The 21,119-nt window shown below is 33.2% G+C and overlaps 1 protein-coding gene across 5 annotated transcripts in view; it reads left to right on the forward strand.

Moving 5' to 3' along the window:
* Positions 1–21,119, forward strand: part of LOC125054812 — a 231,412-nt gene that overhangs the window by 168,924 nt on the left and 41,369 nt on the right. For all 5 annotated transcript variants that reach the window (XM_047656924.1, XM_047656925.1, XM_047656922.1 and 2 more), the window contains one exon: positions 11,927–12,069. In XM_047656924.1, the coding sequence (XP_047512880.1) occupies positions 11,927–12,069 (143 nt within the window). The remainder of the gene's footprint in view (positions 1–11,926; positions 12,070–21,119) is intronic.

Genomic DNA, 21,119 nt, shown 5'->3' on the forward strand with positions numbered 1-21,119 from the left:
TATCCCAGAAAGGTCGGATAGCGTAAATCTAAGTACGTCTAAATATGGGAGACATTATTAATAAATCTTGACTATATACAAAAAAAATCATTTATTCATATAGGTAACACAATGTACACTTATGAACGTCAAAAAAGAAATATATATTAAATGCTTCTAATTTTACAATTACTGCCAGTTCTCAAAAAAGGGCGTAGACCGAAAGAGAAGAACTGGCAATAAACTCTTCGCCACTCTTTTTAATCGCCAAGTTTTTTGTTTTACACAATGTTTGTAAGGAGCTGCAACCATTACACCTTGTTCCACGTGACATCTTAAGTAATGAATAGTTAATTAATAATAAAATAATAAATTAAATATAAAGATTTGTCCTCTATCAGCAGGAGGCATGATGAAATAGGAGCTACGTGCTTACGTTCTCGTTGGAACAACACGCAAATAGATAGTCGAAATAACTAACATCGCCGCATACACGAATTCATGTCCGACCAGTCACCACAAGTAGCACCCGTTCACGAGTATGGCGCATGGCCAGCCATCGGCCCCCTCGCCATATTTTAGGGAGAGAGACAGCCCGACGCATGGTCGCCACCACAAGCAATGACATTTAAGAGAGCATGACGATTGAAATGTGAACTTGGCTACAAGACAAAAACTTCGTAACTATGAAAATGAATGCGATACTATCTTTAGACTACGTATAATACTAAGGCTGCAAATGTTTGCACCAGAGGTATAATCTTCTTATGATTACAGGCTCGAATGCATACTCGTGTTCAAATCTAATAGGGTCATACGATACGCATTTAGCTGGTAACCAAATAGCTTAAACGCGCATTTCAGTTAGCTCTAAGTAAACCCAGCCAACTCGGTATTCGCCTTACACAATATATGGTATTGTACGAAAGTAAAGGCAATTAATACAGATAATAATTCGAAAAGGACATACATGATACAATGTATGGAGATTAATGAACTGCATAGATTAACAGCCGTTTTTAGTCCGTTGAGTGAACTAACAAAAGTCTGCTTCAGTCTGCATCAGTTCCAATACTATAAGAAATATTTTAATCGATTACTGTATATTGTTGTGTTGTTTTTTCTGTGTATGAATGGTACTGTATGTGCATTGGAGTAATATGTAATTGTAGCTTATTTTGTTAAAATAAAACAAGGAAATTATTAAAATATATTGTCCAATATCTGATTTAAAGAAGCAAAATAATTCTTGGAGGTGTTCAACGGTCAAGTAGTAAGAAAGGGTTTCATAAAATAAATATAGACGCGACATTTTGAAATCTTCAGATTTGAATATGATTTTAGAGATATGAACTCAGTTAAAGTCTCGAAACCTGATCTAGCTATAAAAACCTGTTTTTATTACATTAAGCCTGAGTTCTGACAAAGTCAGAATGAGATTAATGTAACGCCATATTTTCGTGCATAAACATCAACGAGTGAACAGAAACGACGGGTACCCATCCCGCGTTGCACAACAGCAAGTGTAACATAACCTGTCCTAATAATTTATCTAAATTGCATTCACCCCTATATGATTTACCCCCTAAGTGGCTTATAACATAAAGTTACTCAATATGCAAATTAAGATCGGAGCGTTAAGTCAAAATCTATTATTAAGTTGCAACTTGATTAATCGACTAGAACAATATTTTCACTGTAAAATTAATATTATTAGCATTTCATAAATGAAGATGATAAGGGTATACTATTAAACTAATAAAGGGGCCAGTCAAAAGTACCCATAATCGACGAACATGCTTGATGAATGAAACTGGACAAAGTAGTGATCCATAGTATCTGCCAAAATGTGGATATGCGGGAATAGGCGGTATAAATGACGAGTAATTAAAAAAACTTAGTACTTGGATTAATGCACCTGCATTACCTCGCTATAAAAATATGCAGCGGTCGAAAACAAAATGATGAAGATGTTGAACTCTTGAAAGTTGCAACATCCTTCTGAAGTATTTTCATAGAAAACTCCAAGTTACGGGACACATTTACGTATTATTCAACAAAAGTAGTGTTAAAGTGTGAAAAGCGATGTTCGCGTGTTACGAAATGTTTCCGGGCGAGAAAATTTCTTGACTGTGCACATCCGGGTTTTCCATTCACACGGATAGGCCAACGCTGACACCTCAGCTTTTATCCAATTTCAACCAGTCTCTCGTTTCCATTTAAATGCATGTCTTTAGATATTTTGGCGATATTCCAAATTCCGATAGTTCAACTGTTCGGTTGAAGTTAAAGTTTTTAAATTAAATTTGGATAACGTACAGTTCATTATCTCTTATTACTTACTCCCCCCGCTGGTTCTGCAACACAAAAAGAATATTCCAGCACTCCCTCTACCGCCTTTCGCGAATTCTGGCTTTAAACTGCAGTAGGTCGTCCTCCACTAAGACGATCCAGCAATGCCTAGGCAGATCTACTGGTCTCTGACCACTGGACCGGCCCCTGTAAGTTTCTTTCACTGCCCGATCATTGTGCCCATGCGCTAAAGGTGCCCCAGCTAACGTAATCGATGTCCTTGTATTTTTCTTATTAACAATTGTTATTATTATTATTTCTTGCTTTAATGTCACGTGGAGCATGATGGAATAGCAGCTCCTTACACGTATTATAGAATAAAAAACTTTGGCGATTTAAAAGAGTTACGGTGAGTTTATTACCAGGTTTGAGAACTAGTAGTAAATAGTAATTTAGAATTGTTTTATTTACGGTCATTACCTATAAACCTTTAAAACAATTGTCTTACTATATATTTGTACAAAATGTCTGATATAAACATACACTTACACAACGTAGCATGCAAAGAATATAAATTGTGTCCAAAAAAAGTTCCATACAAAACAAAAGAAACATGAATTATGACAGTTAAGTAAAATAAAAGGGTCACAATATGATGAACTTATTTTATATATATTAATTGTAAAAATAAAGGTATATTATATATATTAATTGTATCCCATTTCTCAAGGTTAAAATAAAATTTGTAAACGCGTACAGCGTCGTAATAATAAAATATTTTTTTCATTTAAAAGACGTCCTAGCTTCAAAGAGAAACATAATTAGATAGTATATGTATTTTCAAATTTAGAACACAAATAGAGGTACATAGCAAACGCCCCAGGCGTAATGCCGCCCCGCCGGGTCACAAATATGAATAATTTTCTCATCTCTACCTTTATCCACTCCTTTGTCTACAATTTTGGCCCAGAGACAATTTTATGACGAATCGTAAACGAATGTTTTCAGGCGTTTTTTGTTCTGATAGTTTATTTGAGTCTGTGATGTGTGAAATTGAAATCAGTGTGGCAGTTTTCTTGTCAACTTTAGGAGCGTTATTGTAAAACTCCTTGGTACATGATGTTGGTAAAGTTTAAAAAAAATGCAGAATATGAATGTAACATGCGCTTTGGTAAAAACAAAAATTCAAAAATCATTTCATTCATATAGGTAACAAAATGTACACGTCATTATGAACGTCTAAAAATAAATATATATGAAATGATTCTAATCTTACATTTACTGCCAGTTCTCAAATCAAGGGCGTAGAACGGAAGAGAAGAACTGGCAATAAACTCTCCGCCACTCTTTTTAATCGCAAAGTTTTCTGTTTTACACAATGTTTGTAAGGCAACTGCAACCATCACACCATGTTCCACATGAAATCTTAAGTAATTAATAGATAATAATAAAATAAAAGCGTCTCTTACTGATATTTGTCGTATAAGCCATGCAAAAAATAAATTATTATTATTATTATTAGGGTCTAGTTGTACGTATATATACGTGTACGGAGATCACGTTATCTATCGGCACTAAGTACAAAAAGTGAGGCTCTGATATCCTCGCTAGTGTGTTGCATTGTTGCCAATACCTTTTACAAACAAAATTGACAGTAAACTTCGTAATATAAGACTATGCAGAGCGAGTGTTTGCATGTGAGCAGTATAACCACATCACAGCTGTGAACTTAAAAATGTTTCTTTCTAAGTGCGCAATTAATACTTGCTCCTACGGTGAAGGCCAATCATGAGAAAATGGCATTTTTATGACATGCTTCTGGCACAGAATGTTGATCACCTACTTGCCTAAAAATAAAAAATGGTCAAAGAAACGGATGTACGGCGGTTACACCAATATAGGGTTGTAGCGTCGTAGATTATTGGAAAAAAACTATACAATTTAACTTGGGAAGCTCGAAAATAAAGAGAAATATACTATTAAGTTCCAAAATTTTAAAAACATTTGACATGGAGTTTTCAAAAGAATAAAGTTTTAAATGTTTCACTTGGGACGTTTTATGAATTATGCAACGCGCGTATACAGTTGTCATGTTATGAAACAGTTTGGCCGGAGTTTGCATTTTATAGCAAGTAAGTGCCTTTTGCTTATTTTATGGGTTATAAAAGTTGTGTGAGTTAATGAGAACGCTCCTATGAGGCTGTGTCGAAGTTGTTACAGTAAAATATTCAACAAATACTTAGTCTATATGAAGTACCGTTTTGTTTAACAGCGGATTTCCATATTAAAAAGTTTTTTTTTTCCAAAAAAAAGTCTCCTTTCAAACGAAATAGTTTTTAGCGAACTTCGAACACTTTCGAAATTCGAATTCGTGCGTCCGCATAAATGGCTCAAATGACACACTGAAGGTCGCTTCTTGTGAAGATTAAACAGATAAAAAAACCATTATTTTATTACCTTTCTCTTTGCCTTTTTCCACAGACTGTCATACAGAGGTTGCACATTTTTGAAGTGAAACTTCTTTATCGGGGTTGGAAAAAAATTTTGTGTAACATTTTTTCGTTACGCGTCACATTTTTCGGTTACGCGTCACATGTTTCGGTTACGCGTCACATTTGACCGTTACGCGCGTCTTTTTCTTGTCCCTACCAGGGTTGATTCAAAGAGATTCTAAACCATTAATAATAACAAAAATGTATAATAACGATAACAATGATACTAAAAATTCTATTACAATTTATGAAATTCTGTAATAATCTTAGTGGTAATAAGGTAAAATGAAATAATTGTATTATTTGTATTCAAGTCTGTGATATTAAAAGCCTTTTGTTAAACTTTATCTAATTTAACTTTATTTAACCAATTTCTGTAAAGTTGCATATTATAGATAATTTTTCGAAAAATAAGGTCATAAAGAAGTTTCAATTCTAACGTGTGAACACTAGTACACGCACATTTTTTTGTTACTAGGTAAATATAACTACTCTTTCAGCTAAAATAATTGCATTGCAGTTATTAAATACACATTCGGTCACGTCAAATACAATTTATGAAAAATATTGAAATAATTTAATATTTAAAACATACAAATGATTTTAATCAAGCCAGAATAAATGTAAACATATTAATCCACGTTCGTTAATCGAAGTTTGCCGAAAATGAATGAAATATGGCTACCAAAATAAATAATTTTTCATTGAAATATTTGCTGTAATAAAAGCGAATAGTTTGGACATGATTGGAAATGCTCTTCAAACGAAATGAAGTGGTTTTAATTAATACACATATTTATGAGTGTAACGTGATGGTTTAATGATCTGTTAATTCCTGGTTGAAAAAATATATCTTTGGGACGTAAAAGGGATGTTTACATCACTTTTAGTTCCACTAAAGTCCCACTTCCTTCATTCCGTATTCGCATGCACTGCATATGTCACCGTAAAATTGTAAACACCGTTAGATTGTAATCTATCTCGCGAGATTATAAACTGTCGAAAGATTGTGAACCTCAACGAACTGCTTACAATTTAACGTATTATTATTCGGTAGTTATATGAAATTGTTGGAAAGTAAAATTAATCTGTAATTGGACAAAGAAGTTTGAATGATAACTAAGTTAGTGTAGTACAATCTACCGAATAATAATACGTTAAATTGTAAGCAGTAAGCTAAGGTTCACAATCTTTAGACAGTTTATAATCTCGCGAGATAGATTACAATCTAACGGTGTTTACAATTTTACGTTAACACATACAACACTGTAAGCTTCTTGGCGATGTTGGTACCCATGGGCACCTGTAAGCTTCTTTATAAGCTCTTTCTTGTGCAGGTCTAGCCCATAAATAAACATCCTAAAACATAATTAAAACATTGCCTCAGGCAATATAGAGATCAGCAACATTTCACATACATAAAGACTTCCTACATAAACTCTATTTAGGACTCTGAAATTAAACTAGAACAAATAAATTGTGCGTTTAATTAAAAAAAAAATTTGTTAAAAATCCTAAGCTCTTATTAACACGGATCAGTTGTTGACATAATGACCTGAGCATCCTACAACCCTAGGGAAGTGTGTTCGAATTACGGCACGTAAATGTGGATATTATTTCAATTGCTTGTTCAGTGGCAAACATCGTTAAGAAACCGGCATATCTGGTAAAGGTGTGGCAGATAAAGAAGGCTGATTCTATAAAAAATATAATGATCAAAGAATAGAACGACTGTTACTGTAAACTTAATTTTAAGTACTGAAGACGGTGAACATAAGCAAGGTTGGATCTAGATCTTGTTAAAAGATAACAGATTCTGTATAAAAAGGGTCTACTTCGGTCACTTTACTCCTACCTAACTTGTATACCTACTAACACTAGGAACGAAGATGGTATCAAGTAGCCACATCATCCTTGTGTCTTTATCCTTCTGTGTATCATTTTTGTTTATCTTCTAATCTCACCCAAAACACAAACGCCACTTAACAAAAAAACGCGAGTTAATTTATAAGGTAGTAAGTAAAAAAAAAAAATTTTTGACTGTGTGCCACAGTTTGTGTGTTATTACAGTAAAACAACAAAACAAGCATATTTTTGTACGCAGCATCAGTGTAGTATTGTAATTAAACGTGCCTTTAGTAAAATTAATATAATATCTATTTGTTATTGACCAATATTGGCTGTACTATCTTAGATATTGAATATCTCGATAGTTTCTTGTTTGAGACGATACAACTAACAACTAGAATATTGCAATTAGAACGCCCAAGTGGTCAGCAATGCTGAATTGTTTCGATAGAATCTATGTAACTTACCTAAAAGCTTCTCAAGTAGAATAGTGATGGAGCAAGCTTTTAATAAACGTTTGCAGTTACGGCATTGCTTCAAAAAGTAAATATTTGAGGGAAAATACCATATACGAATGAAATATGTGAAAACAGTACAGTGTACTGTTACATAATATTAATAAAAAATAGTAACGTAAAAGTAAGTAGTAGTAAACTTCTTTTTTAATCTATAATTCAATTGCTTTCAAGGCAGTTTTTGCCGCGCGTTTTTTTATGTGGAACTAGCTGCCCACTGAAGTATTTCAGAACCAATTCTACTTAGGGTCCTTCAAGAAAAGAGCGTACCAGTTCTTAAAAGGCCGGCAAAAAGACTTGCAAGCTAATGTGTGTCACACACATTGCCAGAAGCCTCGCGCACTCTTGCAAACGGTATCATATTACATAAAAAAAATTGCATAGCATTAACCCATACCCGAAACAATTATTGTTTCCCCAAAAATCGAATCTTAGAACTCCTGGTTTTCACCAATAGAATGCTACAGATACGGGAACCACCTTCAAGAAGGACGCCATTTTCTTTTAAGAACCTAAGCAGACGTTAAATAATGAGACATCATTTTTCCTCAAGTCCATTAGGGGGAATCGGTCAGCCAAGACTGATGGCACTCACACAAACAAACATACTAATGTTAGCTATTTGGGGACAAAGGTGTTTTAACAACCAAGAATACGTCTCTTAAAAAAGAAATCCAATCCTACTTAGTATTATTAAATTGAATAAATGGGAATTGATTATATAATTATTTGAATTATTTTTGCATTTTAAACAGTGCTACCTTAAACATGCTATATATTATGCATGCTATCCGTCTCTTTTCATCAAATCATAAACACTATTTGTTGGAAAGGGAGGAAAGAATACTTCAGTTTCCTCGTTATACTCATTTAGTTACTATGAAAGGAGCTACTTTCTTGTATCACTTGTTTGTAAAACTCGCTTAATCTACTCCTAAATGTTCAAATGCACACCCTCTCCCTAATATGTTTTATGTGATAGTCTGTGAAATTAATAGTATTACACTAAAAGGTAAAGTAATCAGTTCCCTTTCCATTTGTAGTGTTGGGCACATTCCGTCGGTTCGGCACATCGCCCAATCTGAGTGACTAGTTAGTAGCAGTTGCTTGAAATATAGCGACGGATCAGCCCTGCGATTCTGTAACTCACTTCACGAACTCACACAGCGGTTTTCGCATCGGCGGTCGCTCTCAAATCAGTCGTGAAGCAGTCATTTTGTGATTTGGCATTCTGAAAAGGTGGGAGCTTGTAGTTTATTGTTTATCAGAATGCCAAATCATAAAATGACTGCTTCACGACTGATTTGAGAGCGACCGCCGATGCGAAAACCGCTGTGTGAGTTCGTGAAGTGAGTTACAGAATCGCAGGGCTGTACTAAGGAATTATAATTATTGTTATTGTTTATGCTGTACCCTACGGTTTCAAATTTAATTTTAATTGGCCTTCAATAGTCTTAATCTCTTAAAGGCTTCTCATCCATTTGCCCACCTCAAAACTATGGTCGTTTAGTTAAAAATTTCTTGAATTAACCTGATATTAAAAAACACAAAAGTGGCCCGTTCATTGATAAATATTAGAAGTACAACTACGTAGCTACTTTAACATTAAATATATCTTTAATGATTGATTGATAATGACAATGTAACACAAGTCTTTCGCCACGTATGTTTGCGATGAACTCAAAAAGCACTAAGCTGATTTTCATACGATTATCAGTAAAGGTTTACGGTTCACGGGTAGTTGCCCTCGTTGCCGGAACGGGTCGTTAGTTATAATTATAAAGAACTCTATCGTTTAGGACTGATATGTGAAAGCATAACTTCCCAATGGAAATCTAATCGTATTTTTGAACATAGTATTGTCTTTGATTAACATAACTCTTATTACACATTTAAAGAAAAACGCTTTTTACCGGATTAAAGTTATGTATTATTATAAATTTACAACTATTTGACATAATTTTAAATTTATCCGACGTTTCGCGTGCTTTACAGCGTGCGTGGTCACGGTGACTGAAGACAAAAGATGTTGTTGTAAATTTATAATAATACATAACTTTAATCCGGTAAAAAGCGTTTTTCTTTAAACGTATTTTTGAAGTTATACTTTTTCAGGCGTGTTATGAAGAATTGATGAGAGTGAAATTTAACGATGCGCGCGCACCGTGACACAAAATTAACAGAATGAAGTTGCCTACGGAAGATGCTACGGCATTGGACATAATTTAAAAACAACATTCGAATAATAATAGAATTTATGTTACACTTAATGAAAGAAAATAATAATAAATATTTATTTATTTAATTTTTCAAATGTAAACTGAACTTTATTGACTATAATGACTCCTTTTCCAGTCTTTGATTATTTAATTGTAATTAATTATTTGCATGCAATCAAAAACTATTTTTAATAATGCCAAAGAAGTATAACTTCTTACGCGCGTACATAAGTACACGCACCCTTTTTTTTATTTTGTGATGTCTCTACAATAAATACCTATATCTCTACTAAACAGCGTTACATAACCTTTCAGAAACTCACCGAAAATAATTTCAGAGCTATTAATGAAAAATGTAGGTAGTTTATCAAAAATTTGTTATGATTCGAGTCAATTATTGGAATTTCTCAAACGCTAATTGAGTTTCCAGCCCTGAAATTCATATCGTATTTCGGGCGAATATTTTAAATATTCTGTTTATACGAAAAATTAATTCAAATATTTTTCTAAAAACGTCCATCGTAGTAATTAAATATTTTACAGAATTATTAATACGCTTTAAATATTTCACATATACGCTTGTAAATGATGTAATCAGTGAGGAATGGAACAAATGCTTGGCAGTTTAACTTCATTTTCACAAGCGCGTTATCCATTGTTATAACAATAATACTCGTAATATGTGTTAATAAACTTGATGATAGTGATTCATGTGCTTTTTCTTTTTCATGTGTCCTTTTTTTACTGTCCCTTTCACCTCTTACATATATAATAACTAGCCGTTTCGCGCCCGCTTTGCTGGACGAATTAAAATAAATTTTATGTTTCATTATTTTATTTTTTTTCATATTTTTATTATTCTTCTTTTTAACTTCCCGCTAAGAAAATTGAAATATTTCGAAAATCGAGTTTTTAACAGATGTTGACGTTTTGCGGTTCTAGGAAGCCTCTTTTGTTTTTATTAGCGGGAAAAATTTTCATAAAAGTAAAACAGAAATAAAAAAATGAAGGAACGTTGGAATTAAAAAAATAAATAGCCATAAACCATCTAGGAAAAATTTCGCATCGAATGGTGGTAGTTTCATGTCGATACGATCAGTGGTTTAAGCGTGAAATAGCCTCAAACGAACACCATTTTCTTTTTATATATATAGATTGCTTTGCTTTGTTCAATTGGGTTTGTCGAAATAACTATATGTCTTATGTAGTTTTGCACTTCTTGCGCTCGCCTTATCAATTTTTTTTCTCACAGTGGTTGCCTAGAAGAAATCGATCGAAAGCAATAAGGCGTTTTGCCCTCCTAATTATTTTAATTGTACTATACGTCTGTATAGTTGTATCAATCTTTCTCAATCAATCAGACAAACAATGAAACTGGTTTATTCTAAGAAGAGGCATTTTTTTAAGTAGTTAAACTAATTATTTATACATTATTAATGCGTTTTTAATCGGCGAGTGTCTTGGTTATGTCTAATATTATTCTTTAAAATCGTTTAATTTTTATATTCCGTTGTTTTGGACTTCAAGAATCAAAGATTTTTTATTTAAATCGGACCACTTATCTATTAGACTTACAGCTGTTGTTATGAAGTTCATAACCAAAACATGTTATTCTTACCTACATGTATATTGTATACAATTTCTATCTACAAAGTGCAGGCTTGGTAAATGCTCTACAAAAGTGGGCTCTTAAATAAATCGCCTCAAATTTATCAGGTGGAAATACCTAGTGCGCTGCAAATGGATATTTATTTCATTTGAAAATGTACCTCAGCAATTTTTCGTTCTCAAACTAGTTATTTATTTCCTTACATTCGGAGCTATTTAAGACTTTAAAATGTTCTTTTGTTCGTACCATAGACTAGAGAAGGAACTGAAAGATTCAGATGGGCAATTATAACTGTCATTACGCGAACAAAGCTGTTACAGAAAAAAAAGTTATATAATTAAAAGGTATAATATGGTTAAAAGTACACGAATATTATTATAAATAAATTAAATTGTAGGTTTTGGATCTAGAGAATGTCAATACAATAACTTTGGAAATATGAAATTCAAAAAGAAAGGAAAGTTTGACAAAATACATTTTTGATCCCGTTTGAAGAACGAAAAAGTAAAATTGATAATTCTCAAAAAAGAAATAAAAATATGTTTTTAATAAACAACTGAAAGAAAAAAAATAAAGAATTGAAAGGTTTGGGAACCCTTTTAAGTAAAAAACTACCTTCCCAGCTCTTCCATAACAAACTTAATAGTAAATTCCATAAAAAATACAATTATAATAACATCTTTTTTTAAATTAAATTATTTTTTTTCAACTGTTTTCAACACGCCTGAGTACATGATTGAGTGTGTGGGTGCATGTAAGTGAGTGAAGTGCGTAACTACATATTAGGTCTCAGAAGCTCAATATATCGACTATATTAAATTTTTTTAATCTTATTTATTTTATAAGCCATACATCTAAAAACTATATTAAATGTTCTATCTATTAAATATTCCGGTTGGATTACTGCGCGCAATAGCGCACACTAAACGATAACGTAAGGTAATATAATAAAAATATGATTTCTTCTTTCAGACTGTAAAACACCATCTCTAAGCGTCGACGGCATCACGACAGTATCAGTTGCTGTGACGGGTATCGACTCTCGACCACTTGCGAGACCGAAGATTAGGCCAAAACCAGCGTCACCGAATCGGCAAGGCCCACAACAATGCCAAGTAAGTTTTGCCTCCATCACACAAGTTACCAATAATAATAACGAGAGGTACATTCAGACTGATTAATTATAAAAAACCCACAATCAGCCACATAATAATAGGCATACAAATGTCATATTAATTATCATAATAATGACAGTTAAGTTGTTTATCACGTTATTGCCTTGCCGTAAAAAATACAAATCCATCTTTTTCATGTTTTTCAACAAAAGTACATTAGCGGACTTTCTTTATCCTTGTATCTCCATCATGATTTTGATAAGGTTTTAGACAAGCAAAACAAAACATGACAGCACAGAATTTATAAATCTGGAGAACGATAAACATACTGGTAGCTATAATAAAGAAGAAAGATACAAGGATTATTTATTTATTTATTTATTTAATAACAGCACAATGGCCAAACTTAGACTAAAAAACAATAAACAATACAATAAAATACAATTAAGATTTACAACACAGGGTAGCATTACCCCCTTATCCCCTCCAGGTACACTCTGAAAGCACAGTATACCACCCCCATAAGCTTCCCAAACAGGTCGCTCTCTGGTGAAGAGTCGGTTAGGGCATTAATAGTTGTTTTAAATTATTTATAACTATGAAACACTTTTCTAATCCATTTCGTGTTTTTGTCTAGTCTTTTTACGGTAAATCGTTTCTGTTGTTGTTTTTATTTTTCAATTACCTTTGACCTTTTTATTATAATATTAATACAAAAATTACTAAGTACTTAAGTAAAAAATAATTACGATCAAGTTTTTTGTAAAACAAAAACGTAATATCCCAACAGCTTCAAGTTCATATTTCAATATGCTAAGTACTTATCCCAAAGGACCTCACCGCAATAATAATTTCGTAAAACTCGATTATAAATTATAAAGTGAACCTATTTGGAAATTCTCTTTCGCTAAATCAATTTCCGGTTTCATTATTTTTTAATGAACAACGTATTTCTTGAACGCGGCACAATCAATAAGGGAAAATGAAAGCTGCGGGGGGTATGACGTCACGTGACTTACTTCCTGGTTAGTTTCCGTTTGGTAACGACCGATACACTGCGATGATTGCTTCTATTTGTCTTGTCCGCACAAAGACTGTCGGTATATTATTTATTACATACTGGCTACGTATATATAACCTAGTTGCCAAGATCGTTATTCCAAATCAAAGTTAAGAATCCTAACTAGGCCTAGGCATCTGAACTATTTCCTATCCTATTTATTTAAACGTTCTAAAACAAATACACATTGTTTTGCGTAAAAAATACAAGAATATATGACATCACAAATTTAACACACATGCACATCAATTACATTAGAACATAAGCAATCTATTAAAGGAAAAAATTAACCTAACAACCACAAACTAAAAATAAAATAAAAACTAAAAAGATAAAAATGAAATAACAATAATAACCAAAATTAAATGAAAACTTAAACCTCATTAAGAGCATGATAAAGTTTCGATAAGTTGGCAGACTGTTGTAATAGTACGGGAGGTAGCAACGTTTGAAAAGAAACACAAAACTCGTCAATATTTTCATCGATGTTAGTAATCAAGTTGTAAGAGCGAGATAGTCTATTCACTGGACCATTCAAAGTAGCACTGATAGTATTATAGGTTACCGGTTCATGGTACGAAATAGCAGGACAGTTGAATTATCAGCATTCAATGACCGCTGCAAAGATCTTAGTGTAGATTAAAAAATTGTCAAACTTCGCGGCACTTATTTTTTTTATCTAACCAGCCAGCACTGGATAGACTTAATATGTCCATCAAGTAGGTAATACACCCAAAGAGGTTAATTACGGTAACCATTACGTAAATGTGAAATTGGAAAATGTTTAAGACTGCTCGTAAACGTCGTTAAAGATCGTTATCCAATTCGGAAGCTGTTCTATTACACCCTTAGTGCCTTGCCTTATCGATAAACACCTCGAAGTTCATAGTATGAAAGCAATCAAGGGAAATAGTTATTTGGAATTAGCACCAAGTTTTCAAAATTATGCCGCCAACTTTGTCGGATGGCATCGAACGGAAATTGATAATACTTATAGTGTATACTGCCACTGTTTCAGAGATCATTTTGCTTCGTCTAGACAACTTAAGTACTTTAAAAAGATCATGAGATTTAAGCAAAGATCATTTTTTACCTAAGAACTAAAAGCACGAAACCCAACCCTATATATGCCTCATGGTTATATTATAGAATTATAATGAAAAGATCTTCCCACGTAGTCATTGCGTAATATCTAAGACCGTTGAAATAGCCAACAAGAAGAACCAAATCGATATTTCATCCCCAAACCTTTACAGAGACGGAGATATTTATATTACCCCAAACAAATCTCAACCAACGTCCACAGAACCTTTTCAGGGACTATTACTATAATCCTTTGTCAAAATAAATTATTAATGACACAATCATATTTTTTAAATATTTCTACGACTGATATTAGTAACCCTAAGCCATAAAATAGACACAGAGGTAGGTCTGTACCTCTCAAAACGATTTTTTTACGGGTAATTCAAGGACAACAATATAAACAAATTATAGTTTTTTATAACGCTTTAATAATAATGATGGTAAGTTGACTAAGAGAGCAGGGGAGTGTAAAATAAAATTAATGACGAAAGGTTTATGCGCTTCGTTCGATTGTGATTGGTCAACGGTAACTCTTATCCAAGACATGTTGACGTGATACATCATATTATTACATATATTATTACATTCTACATATAAAATAAATACTATGAGATGAGTAATTGGTAAACATTAATTATTTTCTAAAAATACGGGTTCTCAAAAGTTTTATTAACACGTTCAATAGCAACTCGAAGGTTGACTTGTGAAAAGATGAGCGAATCGTATGTAGGTCAGTCCGATGTAAACAAAAGGGTGGCACACCCCTTTCTACCCGGCGATACATAACCTTCGCCGGAAAATATTTCAACTCTGAAAGTAGCTCGTTAGAGAAATCAATAGTAGTTTATTGCTGTGAACATATGTAGAATTTAAATACAACTTATAACAACTTTCAGCCACACTCTCAGATACAGAGTGTAAATTATATGTATCATTATGTTTGTATATTAATGATTATTATATATTTTATTTATATTATGTATGTATATTGTGAGTGAGAGTCACATACTTCACATTCACGCATACTTAAGTTCTTACACAATTGTTCGTAACACTTAGAATACTTTTCCTTTTTTTAAATTGTTTAAAACTTTCACCATGTAGCGCGGAATAATTTTAATCGAACTAGATTAGATAGGCCCCAACACAGGGGCTCTCTAGAGTGGACTAGCGTTTGATCAATTTTGTGACATTTATTTTTCTATCACGAATAAAGTTTATTATAATTATATACAGCGGTGTTTTAACTAACAAACGCTTTAATCGGCGTCTTGACTATATTTTATTCAAAGCACAATAATTTATAGTGTAGACCTTTGTGGAATTTCCTTTGTAAAACCTTCTGTGTAACTGCATTAGTAAGATTATAATGAGACATTTAATATTTCTGAAATAACTAGTTGTTACCAATACGCTACGTGTCAAACTAAGTTTCAATAACGCGCGGCCTTATGTCACGAATCATTTGAAACCATATTTGTCTCATAACCCAAGTAAACGTGTAAAATGTATTTAATGTTAAGCCAATTTATATTTAGTTATCATTATTAACGCCTAAATCTTAACTAATCGCAAGACGTTAACTGCGTATATTGATCTGTCATTTCACGTTTATGTTTTCGATATATTTCTACAATTCCTCACTATACCAATTTATTTCACATCGTAAGGCGATATTTTCGTACCCACGCCCAAAGTCATGAAACTCAATTGCATGGTTATATTAACCGTGTTAAAATTACCCGGACTGGAAAATTGCATCCTCTTTTATGAGAGGAGTAATGAGTTTTTAATTTTTATTTTAAATTAAAACATTGTGGTGTTAACTCAATCTCTACTACATTATATGTTTATATATGTTGTATTATTTCTCAAAACTTTTTAGTTTGTACTATTGTGTAGCCCTTCATGCACCAAGATTAGCCCTTAAAAAAATCAGTGGCGCTACAACCTCTTTAAGTCTTGGCCTCAGATTTCTGAATCTGTTTCATGATCATTTTTTAAATCTAATAGGCAAGTAGGTGACACACGCCGTCAACTTTTTGGGTCTAAGACATGTCGGTTTCCTCACGATGTTTTCCATCACCGTTTGAGCAAATGTTAAATGCGCACATAGAAAGAAATTCCATTGGTGCACAGCCGGGGATCGAACCTACCACCTCAGGTATGAGAGTCGCACGCTGAAGCCACTAGGCCAACACTGCTCTAAGATTAAACCCTTAGTGGTTTTTTTTTATGTTTTTGTCTTCTTAGTTTATTTGAACAATAAAATAACATGTGGTTACAGTGCAGATCTGAATTCACTGAGATCTTGCATCCACTTTGTTTCACTAAATAAATAAACTAGACGCACACGTCTATCCGTCTTAATCTGTATGTCCCTACCTTCCACAAGCAGCTTTTTTAGTCCAGCCGTGCGATTCTGTTAATCCGTGAGTTCACCTCGCACTAACAAGGCTCCCTTCGTCACTCACGTCATTTTTGGAATCTCATGGTTTTCTGTTGAGCAATTTCACATTACGTCTTGATAAGCGGAGGGAGCTTGTAGTTTATTGTTTATCAGAATGCCAAATCGTAAATGACTGCTTCACGATTGATTTGAGCGCGACCGCCGCTGTGAAAACCGCTGTGAGAGTTCGAAAAGTGAGTTACAGAATCGCAACGCTGCTTTTGCTGCAAATCTCGTGAATTTGGCAGTATATATTCACAAGTACGATATGATAAACGCACTTGAATCAAACAAAAGTATATTAAAAGGTGTAAATAAAGGACAATTTCTCATTTGATCGAAACACAATATCATTTTAAAACTATCTTATTAAGTTAAGCGGTCGTTTACAAGCATGATAACGAGTTAATTATACTCAGATTAACGCAAAAATTAAACCAATAAATCGCCATTCAAATAGTATTTATGCGAGTTATAATCACGGATATGAGCGAATCAAATGAGATTCGTATCGCTAATTGGCTCGTCTAGCTAATAGCCTTGATGGTCCTTGCCAATTAACGGGTATTGATGTCTCTGGTTCTTGGCCGACCCTCGTCTCGACCCCTTTCATACTTATAATTAATTAAGCAATTAAATATAATGATTTTTGTTTAAATTATATTATGGATTTGGTAATTATTTTTTCTTTTTCCAACGTCGTTACGCTTTAAGCAGAATACAGGCTTTAAGGTTTAACAGACGCTGGCCAGTTGAGGAAAACATAGAGCGGATAGCGTAATGGAATGGCTGCCAATATACTAATACACTACTGTAAAGTAACCATTTTGACGTGACAACGTCTTATAATTCGATGGAGCCGGCTGCACGCACGAAAAAACATGACTCATGCGGCGTTACTTCTGAGGCGTTCCATTTAAGGCTTGAAGTGCAAGCGAGAGCATTCGTTCTGCGCTCTCGCTTGCACACAAAAATTGACATAATTGTATTTATGCGTACAAATAAATGTAACTTGATCAATTCAATTGTGATTTCCATTTACTTCCTTCTCTATATCCATACAAAATATCTATCTAACAAATAAAATTAAAATTTTCTTTTGAAGAATCCAACCATTCCATCAGTATTTTCTTATGACGTTGTCACGTTCAACTATCAGTCAGTAAACCGACTTTACAGACAACCGATATTTTTTTAATAGTAATTTTGTTTACTAAATGTAAATTCAAAATAGTCATGTCATAATCGCGTTTTAATACTATTAACTGGTTAAACAAGAACAAACTATAAAAATTTATGAAGAATTTGTTTAACTAATTACTATTTTTATCTGCCTTTCGAATTCAATAATATCCGTAACAGAGTGCTTCATGAAAGTTAACTGTAGTTGAGACTGCAAGGCTGGCTTTGTCCACTTTTGGGTGTATGCCAACCGGTGATAAGCCTCCACAAAGTATATAAAATGGTATATATATATTCTTATTTACTTCTATGTACAAAACGTGTGTATGTGGAGGAAAGTAGGTGAACAGTTCTACAATCTAAAGGATCCTTGGCCAGTCTAAATGCCCGCCTTCCACTGCGAGCGGAACGGACCCATTACGGACTCCGCTATACTCGTAACGATGATTTTCATACATTTCCACCAAAGCGGAGACGAGCGCAGCGGAGAGAGCGAGTTGAAAGAGTCACATATGAGGTTAGCGAGTTGACCAAGTTTCCCACGGAAATGAAAATGAAAATGCTGTATCATAAGTTTTTATAAGTGTATATGTTATACTACCCTAAGTGAACCTCAACAAAATTGTCACTAAGTTTATTGCTTTCTTTTATATATATATATATAGTTGAATTAAAATGATTTTATTGATACCAATCCAGTTACTGATTTGTTTAGTGGCGTAAAAAGAACTTTATATTTTGCAAGTAAGTTAGTTATAAGCTGTAAATATTTCTCAATAAGTAAAAAAAGTAAGAGGTCTTCTTAGGCACGAAGGTAAAACCCCTTAATGGTTTTTTGATGTTTCTGTAACCATAGTTTATTTTGTAAGCAATAAAAAAAAAGGAGTAGTTAAAATATATAATTTTCGTCTAATTCATTCTAAATCCCAGTTCATCAATCAATAAGGACCTCGTTTCAAAGTTCAATCAAGAACGTGGAACGGAAGAGAAGAACTGTTTATACATGACGATTTTTATCCGCCAAGCTTTGTGTTACAAGAAGCTTGTTGGGAGAAGAGAAGCATAAAGCAAATTATCATAATAAAAATGCTCACGTTGGATGGTTGAGTTACATAAATTCTCGCTCGCAAATAGAAATAAGAAACAATAAAAGCAGTCTGTATTAAGCACGCAATTGCTCCCAAGACAGAAACCACTTCAGGTAATCCTACCACGGGCTACTATTAGCATTAAAGTTTACTACAGCCATTCTCTATATGGCTACAGTTTGTGGTTTAACAGAATTATAATGTTTAACTTTTAGTTACAGTTTACGATTTAGGTATTTTGGGCTGAGGTTCCAAAATTTATTTATAAATAAATTTTTAGTATAATTATTTAGTTGCTTATTTACTGAACTCACAAATATACAGTATTTACAATATTCTTAACCTACATAGTAAAAATAATAATTAAAAATTTAAATAAATATAAAAAGATTGGGCCTTATGGCATGGCCTATTGGCAGCATTTCCTCGCTGTATTGCGATACTTATTCGTTGAGCGAGGAAAGCACCTGCTCTGGAGTCACCAGTACTATCTACCGGGCGCCAACATAAATCTTTAATTAGCGCCTAGGCACTTGAACCCCACGGCCCAAGAGTCTCTACTAAGGGAATAAAATCGAAGTTGGAGGAAAGATATAATTATTTATCAAGTTTAACTAGCGTCCTATAGAATTTTTAGTTAGTTATTATTATTAGCCGAGAGGCTGAAGTATAGATCTTTTAGTCAACATAAGTATGTCATACATGTAGTTCTTTCCCAAGTTTTATATCTTATAGTTAGATACGCTTTGATCGTTTTTTCTATAAGAAATACGTGAAATTCCAGAGAATATTGGACTAAATTCCGTAAATTATTACTGAATGTTTTGTATATTTATACGATTAAATACATCACTATATCCTTGTGAGCTCGATCCGTGCTCATATAAACATTTCTATTTAAATAACACATATAAATCTACCAAACTAGTAAAGTATGAAAGCTGCAAGCTTCCTTCACTTAACTACAAAAAGCTTGAAAGATCCGAAGTAAGCACAATACATACGTAAGCTAAACAAATACATTTGTAAGCACCTATTAACGCTCAACTTTGATTGATAAAGGTGAGATAAGATGAATTCGTAGACAATCAAAGGAATTTCTATAGAAAGGACTATAACAAAGCCTTAGGCGCTTATCCCCACAACTCTGACGCACGCACGGCTCTTGGCCTCTTCAGTCCTATATAATCCCCATTATCCCGCCGTTGTTTTTATAAAAAGGTAAACTTGATCCAATCTAGTAGGTGTCGGATTTATTTGACACATTCCAATGACTATTAGACGAGCTATGTCAATGTAAGTAGGCACTTATCTTGTTCTTAAAATGCTTGAAAATATATGGAAGTTAAAATTACTGTTTTGTTGAAATCGCTATTTAAATATAAATTTTGTTGAATAAAATCTGAAGCTGCCGATAATTTCTGTCCGCAATTATAATCTTGAATGAAATTGCTTTTAAATTACGATTTTCACTATCAGTTCGACTTAACCATATTGTTTTTCATCCCCATCAGTTCCTCATCTGACGATCATGAGATTTTTTTTTGTCGGTCACAAAAGACTACTAAGAAAATAATAAATGTAAAAACACACCTTAATCTGAAATTTTCATATATTTATTTTAACACATCTATATAAAAACATTGAAGAATTTCTATTATTTTCTCAATTATCCAAGTGACCGTAAAAGAAAAAGGTCAGTTTTATGACGGGCTACGGTTAGTTAAACAATGAGAATGGAACGTTATATAAATAATGACACTTGTAACGATTGAAGTGAGGGTGACGCCTTATTCAGCAAAAATGACCGTGACTGTGCTCAATAGAATTGAAAGAGGCTCTATTCGTAATTTACGGGTACTTTGAATCGGGTAATGACTAGCAGGGTTTTGGTAACAATTTTATAAGCCTAGGCTTTATATACTTAAGAAATAGTTTTCAAAGAAACTTTATTTAAGATTAAGACGACGCCGACAAAATAGCAATGATTTTAAAATCATTAAGATTAAACCTATTATTAAATAATCGGAAAATCAATCAGTGTTTCGGTTTGAAAGGCACCAAAAAGTTAAATAAACACCGTCTATTAAATGGACACAGAAAACTTACCTTACCGGGAATTCCCACTAAGTAATCCATTTCTCTGAAGTACTCTGTATTTAAAATAAATAGTCACTCAGTATAT

Source organism: Pieris napi, chromosome 12, assembly GCF_905475465.1.
Source record: "Pieris napi chromosome 12, ilPieNapi1.2, whole genome shotgun sequence".
Classification (NCBI taxonomy): Eukaryota; Metazoa; Arthropoda; class Insecta; order Lepidoptera; family Pieridae; genus Pieris; species Pieris napi.